The 20,511-nt window shown below is 29.4% G+C and overlaps 1 protein-coding gene across 1 annotated transcript in view; it reads left to right on the top strand.

The window, feature by feature from the left end:
- Hs2st (Heparan sulfate 2-O-sulfotransferase) overlaps nt 1–10,676 on the top strand; it is a 41,198-nt gene extending 30,522 nt beyond the window's left edge. Inside the window, exons 6-7 of the mRNA XM_075355892.1 lie at nt 1,167–1,324; nt 9,987–10,676. Coding sequence (XP_075212007.1) covers nt 1,167–1,324; nt 9,987–10,207 — 379 coding nt within the window. The 3' untranslated portion in view covers nt 10,208–10,676. The remainder of the gene's footprint in view (nt 1–1,166; nt 1,325–9,986) is intronic.
- The last annotated feature ends 9,835 nt before the right edge of the window (nt 10,677–20,511 follow it).

The raw sequence follows: 20,511 nt of genomic DNA, 5'->3' as shown, positions 1-20,511 counted from the left end.
GGAGATGGGAAAAAGTGGATGATTCTTCTGCTGAAAATTTGGTTTAAATTGGTGTAATAGTTTTGAAGCTATAATTTTTTTTATTTTAGTACTGTAATACAGCTTCTGGTTGGGCATTTAAATTACCGGCAGTAGGGTAGAGCTTTAAAAATTTAAATACCTGCTTGAAGGGTTAAAATAAATTAGATAATGTACAGATCCAATTCTGTCAGTTCTGGGATAGTGTCATAAATTAAAATCCTACTGCCAAAATGCCCTGGTAACATTGGCATTTATCCAATTGTAAGTTATACCAAAGTTGATTTAATTTGGGTTGCGCAAGATCATCGAACAGCTGTATTTGATGATTGTGTTATTTAATTATTTTACTTCTTAACCAAGGTGCCCAGTGACAAGAGGTTTTTTAAATTGTTAGCTAGCTACCTGTAGCTGTTACCAATAAAACTTCCTTCCAGTTTTTTTCTATTTTAAAGGTATGTATTTTGTAATTGAGTTCAGATAGATGCTGATAATGTTTTCCACACTAAATAAATATATTTATGTGCGTTTTATTCATGGCTACCTTCACATTCAGATTTTGAGAATCATATCACTTATTTTAGGTAATGTGAATTAAATTCAAATTCACTTGGATATTAGGTTGGGAAAAAAATCATTTCAATTATTTAATTGAAATAATTTCAGTTTTGTAAATGAAATTTATTTCAATTTCATCAATGTATTAACGCAATTGAAATCAGTTATACTAATACATTAATGATTTAAGATCACAGAGTGCACTTAAAAAAAATAGTTTGGTAAATTATAAAATCTGATGTAAAAGTACCTTATTTGTATTACATGTTTAATAAATTTTAATTAAAAACAAATAATTAGAATGCAAAAATATTCAAATTTAACAACTACTTAAAAATTCTTACTATATCAAGATTAATTGAAATCCTTAACTGCTTACTAAATATTTAGATGTGAATTTTGTGATTTTATTTTACGATCATAACTGCACATTTCACAAGTATTATTATAAAACAAAATATATTGAAGTTATTTGTTATGAACATTTTTCATTAACAACATAATCAATAAATTAATATTGTGATCTTTAATTATGTTCTTTTTTTAGTGAGGTTTATTTATTTAATTATGATTGTTTCATTTTTTTCCAGGACACCTGGAAGTGCTTGGGCACTAGAGGAAGCAAAAAAGAATCTGCTATCAGAATACCTTGTTGTTGGAGTTATGGAACAGTTAACAGACTTCATTGCTATTCTTGAAGCAGCATTACCTGGGTTTTTTCGTGGAGCAGTTGAACATTTTAAGCACAGTTAGTGAGATATTCATTACTATTTAAATTAAGCATTTTCTGTTTGTCTTACTATAATATTTAAAAGTAACTGGATGGATTTTGGTTTAGCTTTTACTGCTGTTTAGGTCATTTATATATAAAAGTTATATGATTGTTATCATCAGAAAGTTTCCCATATATTGGGTCGGGTATTTCTGAAGTACATAAATTGTCATACATACCTTTTTAATACATAGTAAGAATGCAGAATCAGATTTTTTCATTGTTTTTTTTTACTTACATATTACAATATTAAAAAAGATAAAATATTTTTGAAATATTTTATAAAATTTAAATGTAAAACTTAGATAAAAAAAAATAATTGCTCTCCTTTAACGTAGGAAAAAAATTAATTGTTAAATTTTCATGTTACCAAAACAAGAATCTGTTTTTAAGATTGATTTGAGTATTAATTTCTGCCTTTCCTAGCATTATCACTAACATTTGTAGTTGATGCATTTACATTCTCAAAACTAATTTTAGCACTGACTCTTCCCGAGTTGAGATCATCAACTAAATATTGACGTTAAGCTCCTCCCACTCTCCAATATTACTGTCATAGCCTCTTCTGCTTTGTCCCTCCTGCTCTAACGGTCCTATAATTTTTTGAAACTATTCCTTGTGATTATTTTTAACGGTTTTAGGTTTTTAAACATTACATCGGATTAAGTGTTTATTTGTTCATTAATTACGTCCTGTCGTTTTAATTTTAGCTCGAATATTTCCATATTTTCTAGAATATTTAATTTTTTTTCCTTTTTCCTGTAGGAAAGGCAGAAAATAACACTCAAAACAGTTATGATAATCCTAGTATAAAATATTGCGAGTCATTTTTAAAAGTTTATCCTTCTGAAACAGCTTTTCATAATTTTATTTGTCATATTTAATTGTCATCATTTCATTATATTTAAATGCTATCCAGTTTCCTCATTGTTTTTGGACTTTTAATTTGGCAAGACATTCCTTCATAAGTCAAGTTTTCTACACTCTTTTTTACATTATTCTTTACTTCATCCAAACACCTCTTCCTTGATTAGTTACTTTTCCTTTTCCTTTTATCCCAATTTGAAATATTGGTTTTGGTACTAATTTTTTTACTGTTCTTTATAGATGAATAAACCATCTTAATTTTAAAGCCAATTAACATTCCTTTTTATTCTTACTTTGGCAATTACTGTTCCTACTTCCCCTTGTATTTCTTACATGGTTGTTCTGGTCTTTAAACTATTTTTTCAGTGTTATTTACTTATTCTTCATTTTCTTCCGTAAATATTTTCCCATCAATTGTTCATAAAACGAATGTATTAAATAATTTAGTTATATTTTTTTAAATCCATTTTCCAGGGAATTCAACCTCTTTTTATGTACGTATTTTTAAATTAGTCTTGTCACCCAATATAATTAAGACATTTTGAATTGAATGATGTCGTACTTTAATTATTTATATATAATTGTAAAGCTTATAGAGAACTGAATTTTAAGAATGTATTAACAATAGTTGATGTTGACTTTTGATACTAAAATGAAATAAATAAAAATAATAATTAATGAAATTCATTAATTTACCACTGATATGATATCAATAACAGCTTTTAAAAATTTTTGATTTATCCTTAATTTAAAAACATTCTTCCACAGATCTGTGCAAGAAGACCAACTATATATTATTTTATTCTGCATAATATTTCGTGTTTTATTATTTTGTTTAATTTTTTGTCCCATACATAGATAAAAGATAAATTAAACAAGAAAACTAAGAGGTATAATTTATTTTTTTATTTAATTTTAAAGTATATTTTCTGTTTATAAGAAAATAAAATTATCATAACTGTAATTTGATGATAATAATAAAAAATAATGAGTAGATCCTACACACAAGCATCAAGTTTAAACTAACTCACTATTGACTTGCTGCATAAGCGCGTATAAAAGGTACACCAATACATCACCATTATCTCAAATTGAGGTTATGTTGTCTGTTGTTGACATTAAATTGAGTGTAACTGAAATATGACTAAACCAATATTCAAATTTTCAGATGCACAGCTCCAGATTCACTACCACAGCATATCTAAATTTCAGTGAAATTGATCTAATAGTTGGGAGATTTTCAGGCCATAAATTTTATATTTTATACATAGGCCTGTATATATAATAATTTCCTTAATATATATATAATATATATATATATATATATATATATATATATATATTATATATATATTACATCATAAATGAATTGTATTTTCATGCTATCGAAAGTAATACCATATTTTTCCTTGAAAAGTAAGTAAAAAAAAAAAATTAATGGTTTATTAATTATTTATACAGTAGATGCCAGTTATTAGAATCACTGGATAATTGAATCAGCCAGATTATTGAATCATTTTTCTAAAACCCAAACCAAAATACAGGAATTTTTTATAAATTTCTTCGTGTAATAGAATCAAGAATCGATTTATTGAATCAAAATTTTAATATTTTATGTTTATTATAATACAAAATGAACTATTTATGTTTATTGCACTGCATTATGTTGTTTAAGTTTTCATTTTACTGCAGTATCTGAATTTAATGTTTAAATTGATTACTCTAAGGAAATGGACCATATTATACTATGTTCTTGCCACTAGCTGGTGAAACATAAACAGTGTGGTGCCAGATTTCTGTTGGTAAAAGATGGCAGATAAATATGTGTAGTTTCAGTGCAGTACATTTCAAGCCATTCATCTTTCACTGCATTTCATCTTGTTACACTGTGTATATGATTCAATTTATATTTTTATTTAAATCATGTAGTTTATTTTGTGTGTGCTTAAACTGTTGTTAATGTTTAGTGTTACATTACTATATTGTTTCATTGTGATCATCTGTAATTTTGTCTGTTGTCTATTTTTTGTGTACTGTACTGAGATTTTTGTGAATTTTGAGCCATGTCACATAAACATAAGGCTTTAAATTTACGTGAAAAATTAGAAGTTTTAAAAAAATTTGACAAACTTCCTAAATGCAGTCGGCAAGAAGCTGTTACGACACTGGGACTTTCTCAGACTTCACTTTCTCATTAAAAGCTGCAAAGATTTGAAAGCTGCAATCGTCCTAAATGTGAATGTGAGCATAAAGAGGAAAGTGATGGTTAGAATGAAAATGTTGAACATGCTTTATTAAAGTGGTTCTCTGAAGCAACAACATTAAATGCGCCTGTCAGTGATGGAATGTTAATGGTAAAAGCAAAATAATTTGCAGAAAAATTTGTTGATCATGATTTTAATCAACAGATGGTTGGCTCTCTTGGTAGAAAGAGAGAAACAATACTGTTTACAAGAAATCATTTGGTGAAAAATTGGATCCTGATCAACCTACTGTAGATGACGAGTAAGAACTGCATTCCTGAAATTTGAAAAAATTAAACCTGATGATAGGAATGTAAAATTGCAATGAACTAGGGTTGTATTTCAGAGCACTTTGTGATTTTTCATTACAACTTCAATTGACAGCTCAGGTAGTAAAAAATAGAAAAACTGTGAACAGTCTCCTCACTTGCAAGACGAATGGAAGTGTTAAAAAAAATTCTTAGTTATAGGCAAATCAAGCTGATTTGTTTTCTCACTTTTTGATTAAATGGAATGAAAAATGAATCAGTCAAAAATGTAAAATAGTTTTAATTTTAGACGGTTGCACAGCTCATACGTCAGCGAGTTATAACTTAAAAGCATAGAGTTATTTTTTTTATCATCTAATACAACGGTTTCAATACAGCTCTTAGATCAGAGAATTGTAGAAATCCTGAAAGTTTTATATAGAAAAATATGAGAAGGATGATAATTCAAGTGATATATGAAATCAGACATGAGAAGACTGCAAGTGATAAGAAGAAAAAGATAACACTTCTTTCTTTTTGCTACTCATATATTATTATGCAAAGCTTGCCAATTAAAAACTAAAACCTTCAAAACTGCTTCAAAGAAGCCGGTTTTATTGAACCTGATGATGTTGTGCTAATAAGTTCAATCGAAGATGCGGATGACGAAATTAATCAGTGAACCTGTACTGACAAGGACATTCCTGTTTGTGCTCCTGTTACTGATGATAAATTTGTGTCATAAATTATGATTGATGGGCTGGAAGGGGGACAAGATTGCAGAAACTGAGGAAGTTTAGCCATAAGCACCATCATTAAAAGAAATAGCCGATGCGCTATCAGTTCTATGGAAAAATTTGGAATTACATGGAGAAGTACTGGAACAGTTCTCTGATTTTTATAAACTGGAAAGTAATGCCTTCGAAAACTGTAAAAAAAAATCTATTTAAAAAAAAAATTACCAGTTACATGGAATTACAGAATAACTGAAATTTGTATAGTCTATACATAAGTTACAGATTTGTTAACAAACAATATTTAACAAAAACACATGACAGTAAAGATACGTTTTTCTTTTTGTTCTTTCAATATTAAATTGGATTGTTTTAATGTATCATGATGAAACAGATATATTAAACAATGGATACCCACACGTGACATCTTGGTATCCGTCATTAGGAGAAGACCAATTTCGTTTCACGAAAAGTATAGGAACAAGGGAAGCAGTTTTAATGCTCAGATTAATAGCAGAAGGAAGATTAAAGAAAAAAACCCAATGAACATGGCATTTATAGACTTAGAAAAGGCATTTGATAACATTGACTGGAATAAAATGTTCAGCATTTTAAAAAGTTTAGTGTTCAAGTATAGAAATAGAAGAGCAATTGCTAACATTTACAGGAACCAAACTGCAACAGTAATAATGGAAGACCATAAGAAAAAATCAGTAATAATAAAGGGAGTCTGACCAGGATGTTCCCTATCCCCATTCCTTTTTAATCTTTACATAGAACTAGCTGTTAATGATGTTAAAGAACAATTTAGATCCAGAGTAACAGTGCAAGGTGAAAAGATAAAGATGCTACAATTTGCTGATGATATAGTAATTCTAGCCATAAAAATAAACAGGAACAAAATGAAAGTATGATATTTAGTAGAAATAAAGTAGATGGATCACTGAATATAAAAATAGGATTAAAAAAGAATAGACTTCTGGGGATAGAAGAATTTTGTTATTTAGGAAGTAGAATTACTAAAGATGGACGAAGCAGGAGCTATATAAAATGCTGAATAGCAAAGACGAAATGAGCTTTCAGTCAGACATATAATTTACTTACATCAAAAATTAATTTAAACATCATGAAAGCTTTTTGAAAGTATATGTTTGGAGCATAGCTTTGTATGGGAGTGAAACTTGGACAATCGGAGTACCTGAGAAGAAAAGATTAGAAGCGTTTGAAATGTGGTGTTGTAGGAGAATTTTAAAAATCAGGTATATGGATAAAGTGGGGCAAATGAAGAGGTATTGCGGCAAATTGATGAAGAAAGGAGCATTTGGAAAAATATAGCTAGAAGAAGAGACAGACTTACAGGCAACATCCTGGAATAGTCGCTTTGATATTGCAGGGACAGGTAGATGAGAAAAATCATGCAGGCAGATAGCGTTTGGAATATATAAAGCAAATTGTTAGTGGTATTATTATTATTATATTGTTAGGGTGACAAATTGTTAGGGATCTAGGGGGTATACTGAAATGAAATGACTGTCAGTAGATAGGGAATCTTGGAAAACTGCATCAAACCAAATCAAATGACTGAAGACAAAAAAATGTATCATGTTATCTAAATTAATTCTGTACCTAATATTTAGTCATTATATGAGTACATTATGTTTTATGACCTTTTTATGTAAAATTACATTATGTTTGTAAGCATACAGGAGAATGAACTTCAATGCTTAATTGAATCAGCTGCTTTATTGACTCACTTTTGTTGTATACAATAGTCATTCTAATAAATAGCATCAACTGTAGTAACTTAGGAAATTTGGATCACTTTATGACGCATACATAGACACTTGTGAAGTATAAAATTAAAATTGTTATATAAGATGCGATAAAAAAGTAACACAAATTTTTTAATTCTATATGTGATTTTGACTGAGTTTGTCATTTTCTCATGCAATGGTAGCACTGTCTATAATGTATATCAATAATTTTAGCCATATTAGATGCATAGTTCAGATTTGACAGTTGAGCAATAAGGAGGATGTATTTTATTACCAGTTTATTACAAATTATTTTGTTTGAAAATGACTGAATGAATGATTTGCATTAAAATTAGAATAAAATGCAGTGAACTGGTGAAGATGTTAGAAAAGGCATTGGTGAGGATGTTATTTTGACTGTCAAAGATTATGTATGGTACAAACAATTTCAAGAAGATCACAATGATGTTGAGGATGACAAAAAGGTTGAAGGACCTAACACATCATTTTATAGGTTCTAATAACATATTATTGGTCCGTAATATATCATATGTCCTAACATATTGACTACCAAGGGTCATGTGTGGTACAAACGATTTCAAGAAGATCACGAAGATGTTGAGAACGACGTAAAAGTTGAACCGCCAACCTACAACCACCATTGAAAATATTGACAAAATAATGGCCAATGTGTACACTAACCTTCAAATCATTACTGGAAATGAGATTTCAGCAAGATTCCCACATCTTCTGCAAAATATGGGAATCTGTTTTGATTCATGTGAAACAATTTTGACTGACATTTTGGGTATGAAATGAGTAGCAGCAAAATTTGTTCTTAAACTGTTGTGATATCACTGACAACTCATAGATAATCAAACATGTCTTCCCATATTTCATTTCAGAGATCCCCTGCACCCATATACCCACATTTTATCGTAGGTGATGAAATGTGGCGTATAATTACATTTGGAATAAAGGTCTAACCATCGCAATGGATGCTTCCTGAAGATCCAAGACCAAGATAAGCATGCCAAGTTTGATCAAATGTTAAGGTTCTCCCTACTGTTTTTCTTCTTTTTTTTGGATCGTGTTCTTTAACACTGATGTTCAGCCTGACAAAAAGTCTTTTACACCTCTGTTGCCTCCATCCATTCATCCATTTCTGCCCCAATCTTTTTCCTTCATCCTCTTGCAGATTCTAATCTTAACCTCATCTATTAACTTCTTCCTCACTTGCTTTCTCCTTCTGTGGCATTATCCATTATGGATTCTTATTGCAAGATCATAGTCAACAAACAATGTTACTTAGCAGTTTTACACCATTTATGTTAGGCAATCCAAAGAAAACAACCATAAATGTGGGCAAACAATTTTTAGATTTTACACCACAAGAAAGCTCAAGCTCAAACTTAACTATTTATTCATGATTATTTAACCATAATTAACAGTATACTGATGCTGCACAATCCACCTATCCAGACTTGGCACCCTGTAACGTTTTCTTATTTCCACTAATTAAAAGACAACGATTTGCCACTATAGATGAAATAAAAAAAAAATGCTAAGTGAATTTAAGGCTATACCATAATATTCTTTCCACAAATTTTTTGAGGATTGGATGAAATGCTTGCTTAAATGTGTAGCGTCTTTGCGGGACTACTTTGAGAAAGACAGTATCAAAGAACAGTAAATAAATTCTGTATTAAAATTGCTATTTTTTGTGTGTTGACTTGAAGTAGGCCTTCATAGTAATTCAACCCCTAATTTTAGTACCTACTTGACAGTTTCAATACTGACAAAAATCAGTACTTAGGATTAATATCAATGATTTCAAAAAAGTGTGTTTTTCTACTGAGATGGTCCGAATGCCTCTTCTAGTGTGAAATAGGATCATATTTTTTTTAATAGAACTATCCGTTATGATTTGAGTTTTCACAGAATTTTTGTTATGCTTTTTTAACAGTTGTCCAATTATCCATGAGCAAATGTTCTGTTCTTGTTGACAACGTATTTTAGAATTACGTACCTGTGTTATTGAAATCCATCAACATTACATGAAAGTTCTGTGATCTAAATTATCGGCTTTGATTTCATCCTTACTATAAACTTCCTTTGCTCTGTCTAGGTCTTTAATTAGTTGTTTCCATTTAAAAAATCATCCATATCATTTGTAAACATGTGTACATTGTAAATTAGATTCACAATTTGTAGTAACTTCCACGGTTAAGTGGTAGGTTCTGGGTTTGAATCCGAAGACGCTTAACAGTTTTTTTACACAACAGAATTTCTGTAAAATACTTTCATGCCCAAGCTTTGAGCTTATGTGGTGAATTAATTTTAAAAAAGGCACATGTATGTTTATCCTGCTATCAAATATACATTGAGTCTTTCCCTACAGCAACAATTTCTATTTACACACATTCAAATATATTTATATTTAATATTAAATGAAATTTAAACCACCAAAACACATCAAATAGATAAGTTAAAGTTACCATTTTGGAATTAACACGGTAAGTTTAACTTATCTATTTACTGTGTTTTGGTGATTTAGATTTAATTTAATATTAAATTTTATTAACAAAGTGGTCAATATGTTAATGAATTATTTGAATTTTCTAAAAAAAAAAAAGGTAGCATAATATGTATGTAACAAATCATATAATGACTAGATTCTACAGAAATCTTGGATAAATATTATTATTTTTGAAACATATTTTTGTTTTTTTGACAATTTTGTTTGCATTTAAAATTTTTATTTGAAAAAATAAAAAATTGTAAATTTTCAGGTAAAAAAGCTCATTTAAGAAAAACAAATCAAAAACTCGAACCAAAAGAATCAACTATAAGAAAAATACAAAATTCACAAGTTTGGCAGATGGAAACCGAACTTTATGAATTTGCAGTGGAACAGTTCAATTTCCTTAAGAAAAGAATGATTGTTGATAAAGATGGGCAGTTGCTTGATAAGGGCCAGCAATTCATGTATGAAAAAATAAGTCCTAAGTGACATCACATACCAAGTATTATTAGTTTTAAGTTTAAATTGAGACAATAACTACACTTTGTTTGAACTGGAATAACTTATTAGGTATTGAATATTTTTAAGTTCCTTTTATCATGTTTTATTTATTCAATTTTTATGAGCAGCAGATAAAATGTTTCCTGAAAAAATTAATTTATTTGTACGTGAAAGTGATATTTTATATGAATCTATAAGGATTTACAATTATAATAACAGAAAAGGAAAATATAAAGGAAATGGTAGACTTGTGGGAAGTGTACGTAGTAAGCATCTATAAATAAAAGTTTTATTTATACAAATTTGTTTAATTTATTATTTATTTATTTTTCTCTGACAGTATTATATATTTATTATATAACTTTTAAAATAATTTTATTTGATGTCTAAATTATTTTTTATTGGAATTTGTTTTGATAAATTAATAAAGTGTAGTAATTATGCTGAGTCATCTTCGTCTGGTTAATGACTAAAATGATTTTTATTTTGTATATATGGTTTTAAATTGTTAAAATGTGAATTTTTAATATATTAAATATATTTTAATTTATGCATATTAGCTTACATACTTTCATTCATTTGGTTTTTGATGTCACCCAGAAGTAGTTGTGTAGTCAGGCTTGTAAATATATACATATTGAAATCATTCTTATAATGGGAAGATGTTTATAGTGAAGAAGATTTTTAAGTTGTAATTTGAGAGCACACACCAACCATAAAAAATAATTGCAGAGCAATATTACCAAAGTTTGAATCTTATATTAAGCACTTGTGTTTAAGTCCCTTATTTCTGTTATTTCTAAAGAGAATTGCTTGCCATTGCATGCTATGAATGAATATTAATGATGTGAATAGATTAATAATTGAACAGGAATATGAGGGGTGCAGTGCGTTCCTTGCCTTGTTTGTGCAGCTATTTTGTTGAAACTTCACAAAAACCTTTTCAATAAATTTATCTTATCTTATATAATTCTTATTGGTGTATCTTGTGCATCATTGTGAACAAATTACATCCCAACCCTGTAGGGGGGAAGCCTTGTGACGCTTCCAGTTTTCAACACCCCCCCCCCCCATGCTGTTTATAGCTTTGATGGTATTTAACGGGAGTCGTCTTTCGCCCTCTAACTTTTTACATCTCACAGTAATAAGCCAGGCCTCATTGGGATACTACCGATAAAAATGCCTCGGTAGACATTTACATTGGTGATTTTATAACTCAACTTTTGCCTTCACTGTAGGCCTTGTCTGGACATTTTGAATGTCCTGTGAATAGATTACAGTGAATTTCAGAAACACTTGTAAGTAGATATAAAAGTTATTTGGCTTCTTTTTTTTTAATGAGACTAGTTTTGGAAAAGTAATGACCCTTCAAAGAGTCTGATTTTGTTATTATTACTTTTATTGATTTAAAATTTAAAAAAAAAATTGGCAATACTTTTTTGTAAGATCATTTTTTATTTTTTATTTATTTGATTTGTAAATTTTTGTAATTTTCTTATACATCCAAGGGTTGTTCCTTCATTTCATCAAATATAACATTTTACATTACCACTGTAATTTTACATTACAGTGGTAGGTTTGATAAGAAAGAACTTTCTTGCCAAGCATCACCAAAATGTTTTTTAGGAGGTGGTTTGAATCATTCAATGTTCTTGGATTTACAATAAATTGTCCATGTTCTGTTTCCATTAGTTTGTTAATTATGAAATCTTAGCTTTTTTTTTGCATATTCCTTAAAAATTACCTATATTGTGATTGATAATGTACTTCACCTTTTAATATGGCCAGATTTAGTTTTCTTAAATAAAATTTGCTTGGTAGATTGAAATTTAAAATGCCACTTTTCTGTGATTTTATATTTTCAGTGGTAATAGACTTCCAGTTTTGTATCTTTCCTTACTGATATACTGAAAAATGTGTATGTATTTTTTGGAACAGTGGTGTTATCCATTCTATTAGTTACCTAATCATTGCAATCAACACCCTGTCTGAAAGAATGAAAGAGTATCCAACAACAGGAAATATCAAGTCTATTTCATTTAGATTTTTTGGTGCATTAGTGGAAAATCAATGATCCAGTATACTTATCGCAACACTATTCTGTTTTGGCTGGTGGCTTCGTCTGCAATCAGTTTAATAGTGTCACAACTTGAAATCAAGTGATGATAGTGTGCTGATGATATCTCATTGGAGCTACTGTGATACTCATTTTCTAACTAGTTACTATAAAAACAAGTGTCTGTCTATTCTAGCTTGATTCTGAATTGATTCTAATCCTAATAAATTGTAAAATTATAACTATAAAGCTATCTGCTATAGTAAGTAGCTTGGTCTGCAACTTTAGGTAATACCATATTTTTTTGGGAGAATTCAAACTTAACCCTAATGAATGTGGAATGTCTATAAAATTTTGTAAGAAAGTTAAATGTTTGCTTTTTCTTTGATTGTTTATCTAGGAAATTTTTTAGATATTTTTTTAAAAAAATTGTTATATTAATAAAATTAATATTTTAAGCCTCTTTAACACCAAATTCTTAAATTTTGAATTTTTGTTTTGTTGACTTTTGAAATAGTTATTTTTTACTTCTGTTATTAAAATTAAAAAAAAATTCATTATGTCCTGAAAATTAAATAATATTTTCATTTTTTATTGTTTAAAAATGGAAATTGTCAATCGTCATTAAAAAAAAAAATGAAATTATAAGTAATATAATTAATTTCATCTGGAAAAGCAAGGTAACACATTTAGACTTTTTCTGTATACAGATGAGCCTTCTGAAATTGTATCACATTTCTCCTACTAAGGATAACTTTCTCCAAATCAGATTTGTTTAAAAGAAAATGTGAAATCATCAGTAGGTAAAACTAATATTGAAGTTTACAGTATTAAACTTCAATATTTTAACTAATATTCTTTAAAGAGGTAAATGTAAATCTTGTCCTAAAAAATATATTTATTCAAATTAATGATAAAAAGTAGTCTGCTATTTGCTTCTCCATTTTGGGTATTTAGATGCCTTAATGAAGTCTATACCATTCAATTAAAATGTTTAAAGAGACTACTTTGCCTCCAAGAAATTCAACTAATTATTATTTACTGGATTTGGAAACTGGAGAATTACACTTAAATTTTACAGTAATTACTTTAAATAATTGCTCAAAATACTACTAATGGAAGAACATATTTTTTTATTTATTTTTTTATTGTGAGTAGTATATAGCTTCAGCACCATGTCTCACATCCCAAACACCATTTCTCTTTGTCTTGCCAATCATGATCTTGCAGTCCCGTTCTTCTATGGCCTCCATGACACCATCCATCCATTTCCTATCAAGTTGTCTTCTTCTCCACTCTGCAGGGACCCACCAAAACACCTTATTTGACTGTCTGTTTTCATCCATTCTTTGTAGATAACCTACCATTTTAATCTTTTTCTCTCAATATTATCTCTTGTTTTAGCTGCATTCATCCTTCTCCTAATTTCCTCATTTCTTACACGCTCCAACCCTAAAACCTGACAGCTTCTCCAGAAATCCAACTGAGCAGCTACAATTTTCTTCTCGTTTCTTTCTGTTATCTCACACGTTTCGGCACTGTAGACGAGTACATTTGTTTGAATAGAATTTTGTATCCTCTTCTCTGTCTTATTCCGAATTTCCTAAGACCACAGAACTGGATTTAACAATTGCGTGACTCTTTTTCCCTTGTAAATAGAAGAGAAATCTTCTATGTCTCTTGACTATTCCCCTGTTTACTTATTAATACTCCTAAATACCAGTATGTATTGTAGAACTCAATTACTTGTCCTGTTTTCAAATTTAGTGTCACTCCTATCGGTAAATACTTGGTTTTATTAAAATTTATACTTTTTGTAAGTCTCTTTCAAGTCTCTCAACATGTACTTAATATCATATTCATCTGATGCAATAACTATTTGGTCACCCACAAACTGACGGCTATGCAGTACTCTTCTCCCACAACAATTTCCATGGCATATTTTGCTTTCCATTCCTTTAAAATTTCATTGATATCCATTTTAAATAAAGCCAGAGACAAACAGCAACCCTCTTGAAGGCCTTTGGTTACTGTAATTTTAGACAAACATTATTTCCAAGCTTTACAAAAGATATTTACCCTTCGTATAAAAATTTTATGCTTCATAGGAGAATTCTTGGTATTTTACCACTCAGTGCTTCAAAAACCTTTGAAGCACCTTGAGAACCTTTTCAAGAACCTTGGCACCTTTTTAATCCACCAAATTTTCAGTACAAACATGATTACACACTTGATTTTCTGAGATCCTTTTCTCCCTTTCTAATCTATTTTTAATAACATGCTCATACAACCTTCCAGCCCTTGTCATTACTTTTAATGCCTCAATAATTTTGTAAGTCGGTCTTCTTTTTTTCTTTTATATAACAAAGTAATAAAAGTTAATTTCCATTCATTAGGAATTTTGTCATCTTCAAATAAACACTTATTAAAAATCTCCATAATAACTTTTGTAACCAATCTAGGGCTTTTCTTAAGTAGCTCAATTGGAAGATCTGCAGGGCTAGCTGATTTTTCACTTTTAGTGGAACAGCATATTTCTTCCACTGTAATTCTATCCACTATTTCCTCTTGCAGATCCCTGCTGACAACAAACTTTTTTCCTCAGAATTTCTCTCTATCCTGTAGAAAAACTTGTCCATAATACTCCTGCATTTCCTTTAAACCAGTCATCCATAACTTCTTCCAATTATTTTGCCTCAAACCTTTTATCACTTTCCAGGTTTTACTTCTTTCCCCTGCCAAGCATCTTTTATTAACCTTTACACACTTTCTCACCCAAGCATCATTTTTAGCTTATGATACTGCCTTTTTAACCTCTGCTAGCTCTGGCGTATTGATGTCATCTTCGTGGTTGTATGTCATCAACCATTTTGTATTTATCTCTTCCTTTCTTCCACTAATTTTTTCACTGCTGGGCTACACCAACTTTTAGATCTAAGCGTGAAATTCACTTCACCAAGAGACTCTATTGCTGCCTGTAGTACAGTTTTTAGTCATTCATACATTTCAGCTGCACTACTCATCACACCACCCTTTATTTTGGAAGTCACCTGTAATTTAAACAAATATTTAATAGACTTGCTACAACAATTCTCTGGGCATCGCTTATATAAAGAGTATATCTATAGCACTATCTTATATCTCTTTAGCATTATATTATTTTATCTTTTAGCATTATTTCTTTAACACTAGTTGTGAACCTTTGTCAAATTTCTTCCTTTGTTTTGGTGATCTATTTATGAAAGGTATATAAGGGTTAAAAACTGTGGATCACAGTAATTAATGATCACTATTGCGTGATGTCCCCCTAAATGATCTTATTACCTTTGTTCTCAGTCTTGAACTTCGTTTCTGAATTAGATGGTCAATTACAGATTTTAAATTTCTAGTTTCTTGCTGCGATTTATATTGATGGATATCTTTATGCATATAAAAACCATTCATGCATATGTCATTAATCTAGCTCCACTGTCATTCAAAACTCCCTCTCCAAATCTTCTGACCAATGGATCACCAACTGTTCCTGATTCTTGCATTTAGATCTCCTAGCAGTAGAAGTTCTGTTCAATTTTCAATGTTCTCCACATTTAGTGAGCTCCTCATAAAATTTACCTTTGTATCTTAGAGTCATTTGTCGGCGCATAAACTGCCATAATGCACACCTTGCATTTCAAAATCTCCATTTCTTCTGTCATAACACGTACATTTATCTCTTCCCATGATTTAATACTCCTGCAGTATTTTTATGTCCTGCAATGACCATTCCAGCCTTAGTCCATCGTTATATGTTCATGCCAGTATAAAATGTTATGTAGTCCCCGCTTGCTCACTGCCCTTTTCCTTATTTCTCATTTCTTTCAGCATCACAATGTCAATTCTGTAGTCAACCAGTCATTTAAAAATCTTTCCCTCCTTGGAATACAACATATATTACAAAAATGGAAGAACATATATTACCAGAAATTTGTTTAAAAAAATTTATGGAATTGAATAGCATTTTTCAATAATTTAAATTAAAAATTTAACTGATTTACAGAGGTAAAAATCTTATATGTGAAACCTGTATTTATTAGAACATAAAATTATTATAGCATTACTGAACTGCAGGAATAGATAAAACTATTTTAAAATAACTTAAAAAATTACTAACTCTGGGTAGTTTGGATATATTGTACAGGTCTTTTCCAAACTACTTTTTGCAGTTCAGAATAGAGAAGAATTCTTGATATTCAGAAATATTTGAATTTGAGTATCCTATTCAATAAAAAAAAATTCTCAAAATTTAGACTTTTGAATCAGTTATTGAAGATTTAGCATTAATAATAATTGTAAATAAAATAAATTCAGAAGAATTGATTCCAGTTTGTATAAATAATGTTAAAAAAGACTCATCATATTATCATATTAATTTCCCTATGCATGTTATAATAATTACAATCCAAAAATTAATTTAAACAAACATAACTTATTCAGCAACTATATATTTTAAAGGTTTTTTCTTTGAGTAATATTAAAACTTGGTTTCAGTAATTTTGTTTTTTTTTTTATTGCACGGAATTATTATCAGAAGTGCATATTCTAATCTGAATTATTTTCTGAACCTTAAACCTCAGAAATCCTCAAAGTGTCAAGCCTGTGTTTTTTGCTTGTACTTGTATTTGATAAAATGCAGATCTAAGTACGCGTGTGTATGATAATTTTTTCAGACTCCAGATAAAAAGATGAACCACCCGTAATATATAGACTACACTATCATATATATATTTTTGTTTCCTATTTTTAGTATAAATGTAATTCTCGATGGAGTACTAAGAAGTAAGAGTATGTAATTAACAATACTGTTTTTTTAATTAAATTCAAAATTAAAAAATTAACTTTTTGATATTTCCTTTATTACTCAACATAAAAGCTAATTGGGATTTTCTTAAATTTGACTATACCTATGTAGGTAGTCAAATATCAAGAAATTCAGTTTTTTCTGTTTTCCCATTTACACTGATACGGATAGTAATGCCTCATTGTCATTAACCGTGAGACCATCAGGTTCAGTTATTTCAGAACCATGAGTGGTTATGAATCCTTCCATCACAAGTGTAACAAAAGTTTCAACAATCCAATCCAAATAGTAATGAAAGTTTCATATGTATATTTATTTTTAATTACATCAAGTTTTTACTTACACGCTCAGTGCTCAGTGTCAAAGTTTTTGTCTTGATTAATATTCCATTGAGACTATTTTTATACCCTTATCTTTAAGTATACCTTTATCTACTCAACGATCTATGTAAACGATCAGGTAAAAATAGGTCTCTTCCTATAATCTCTTCCTTAAAATAAACAAAAATAAAAATCTTTTTCTGAAAGTTGTCCTCAAGTACTGATAGTAGATACCTTGCAGTACCAGGTTTTTTTTCATTGAAGTATGTCAGGAGGAATATACTTTACTTCTGAAATGAGGAAAAATATTTTATAAATATTAGTCATGTAGTTAAATATTTTTCTTGTGCTTTTTTTATTGTCATTTTGTAAGCATTTAAAGGTGGCATCAGCTTAGTGAACATGTGTGTATGCTTAAATAAATATACTTTAGTAAGTAAGAAAACTTACCAGACAGCATTAGCATTATATTTTATAAATATTTTATTTTTTTTATTATAGTTTATTTGTTATAGTATATGTGCTTGCTGTTTGATAATTGTGTGAAAATGTAAGAATAAGATGTTACGACGTATTTATAGTTACTTGTATATTTTATGATGATTTTTGGCTGTTATTTCAGTATTTTTATATTTTTTATATTTCTCTAAATATTTTCTGTAGATATATTTTGTTAATAATCCAGTTTTATAAATCTTAAGAATACTTCTCACTTTATTAGGCCTGTATATGCAGGCTTAAGGTGAAATTACAATTATGTACATTGAATATGATATGTTTTCACACACACACTCACACACACACACACACACTCACTCACTCACACTCACTCACTCACACTCACACTCACTCACTCACTCACTCACTCACTCACACTCACACAATAATATTATATATGTACATGTATATAAACACACCACACACACACACATACACACACAGAGAGAGAGAGAGAGAGAGAGTGAGAGAGGGATGCAACTCTTTTATTGGATCATTGGTTGTAATTAATTATTTTTATCTTTAAAATAATTATTTTTATCTTTAAAATAATTATTTTAACTGGTTGCAGCTGGCCATTAAGTATTACTATATTAATACTAGTACACAGTATGCTTGCTATTGCTTCTCTTATTTTCCTAAAGTAAATAAGAAGATTGTAATGACTACAATCTTAACAATAATAACAATAATAATAGTAATCTCACCATATATGGCAAACCTACCCTATATAATCTTCCAAAACTGTGAACGTAAACGTATACACCAGAATTCAGAATAATTAATTTGTATTGTCATTATTTTTATTGTAATAGTTTTGAAACTGTTTTTTAGTCAGGTAGTCATTCTGTATGCATGATTCTGATAGTGATTAATATAGTTTTCTTGTAACGTAAGTTAACTGTAAACCCAATCCTTAATGTAATGTAATGTGCACTCGCATCGCTTATCACAATTTCCCTGTATAACGTTCACGGTATAAATTCAGTGAACATTATAATAGTAAAATTACAATATTTGCAAACACACTAAGGGTTGTTTGCAGAAATGTTGGAATATTGTGCCAATATGTGACTACTTATGGTAGGAGTAAGTTACTTCGGCTTGATTAAGCATTCTTGTCTTTTTTTCTGCATTCGCAAACCAGTTTCAGACAGATATAGTAATTTTCTTCAATCACTGAATCACATGACAATATACAAAATATTTTATATAGATCATAATAAAGAAGAGATGAGAAGAGAATAACGAACCCTTATAAAGACTAAATTAACGTATAAAGCAAAATATTTCTTCAAGGAATAAAAACATTGCTGTATGAGCCAGCTTCTTAATTTCATCAGAGAGGTTAATAAAAAATGTATTTTTCAATTTAGTACAGTTTCTTCTAATACATTTATTTCTATATTATATTATAAAACTAATATGTACCTGTATTATACCTATGTTACCTTGAATAAAAAATCATATTATTTTCAGCGAGATAGAGACATGCCTATTCAATAAGTGAAGAATAAAAAGAATTTTTTTGTAAAAATTCATTAAAATTTAAATTTATTATTGAACTTTTTGTTATTTTGTCATTCTGAAAACTAGCAAAATTTAGTTGAGAAGATTGATCCCAGAATAAAATTGAATATTTAAAATGTGAATAAATAGAAGTGTAACAGCAAGCTAATGACAGTTTTGTATCTCCTGATTTGGAAATTTTCTTATTAATGAAAAGTTGAGAAGCTAACTAAGATGCTAAATTATCAGTTTGTTAAAGTACCAAATACTGTCAGGATAGAAATCAATACACCAAGAAATCTGATGCTGACTTCTTGTAACCCGACATTACGTAGAAACATAGTTATACCTTAATTTTTATTTATTTATTTTTTGTTTTGGTTAAAATTCATAAAACCAGTTCTGTCAGCGTTTAAAGTCAAACCAATATCTTTAAAATATAATTGAAAATATATGAATCAATTTCAAGATTATTCATCTTATTACTAGAATTTGTGGTAGTACTGTTATAAGCAAATGAAATGCATTTCCCGTCTGGAATTACATCTGAAATGTAATTTACATAAACAAGAAATAACAAGGAGCCCAAAATAGAGGACATGACCCCTGCAAGAACATATTTTACCACTGATCAAATAGTTATTGAGTTTCTGCTGTAGGATTGATGCCAGTTTGATATGTAGCTTTCTAGCCATTTCAAATAATTCTCATGTGCATACTTTTTTAATGATGTCTTTTAATACTAAGCCTCTTGCTGGTAATCGGCAAGTTGCTTGAAAAGCTGGTTGTAGAACTGCTCTGGGAAAGCATCAGTATGAACTCATTTCTAAATCAAAGCCAGTATGACTTATGAGGGGTTGGCACCGAGGATTGCATCTTAAATGCTCTTGCCGAGGTGGAAAGCACAGACTGTAAATATGTTTTGGCAATTTTTATTGACATTGAGGCAGCATTTCCTTCCTTGTGTTGGAGTTCTGTCCTCTATGAGTTGGAACACTGCAATGTTCCCATAGCCCTGCAGGTCATAGTATATGACTACTTGTCTGATCACACGGCTTTGTTTAAGGATGCG

The sequence above is a fragment of the Lycorma delicatula genome, chromosome 2, assembly GCF_047948215.1.
Source record: "Lycorma delicatula isolate Av1 chromosome 2, ASM4794821v1, whole genome shotgun sequence".
In the NCBI taxonomy this organism is placed as follows: domain Eukaryota; kingdom Metazoa; phylum Arthropoda; class Insecta; order Hemiptera; family Fulgoridae; genus Lycorma; species Lycorma delicatula.
Note: the sequence above shows the minus strand (reverse complement) of the source record. Positions and strands in the feature narration are given on the sequence as shown.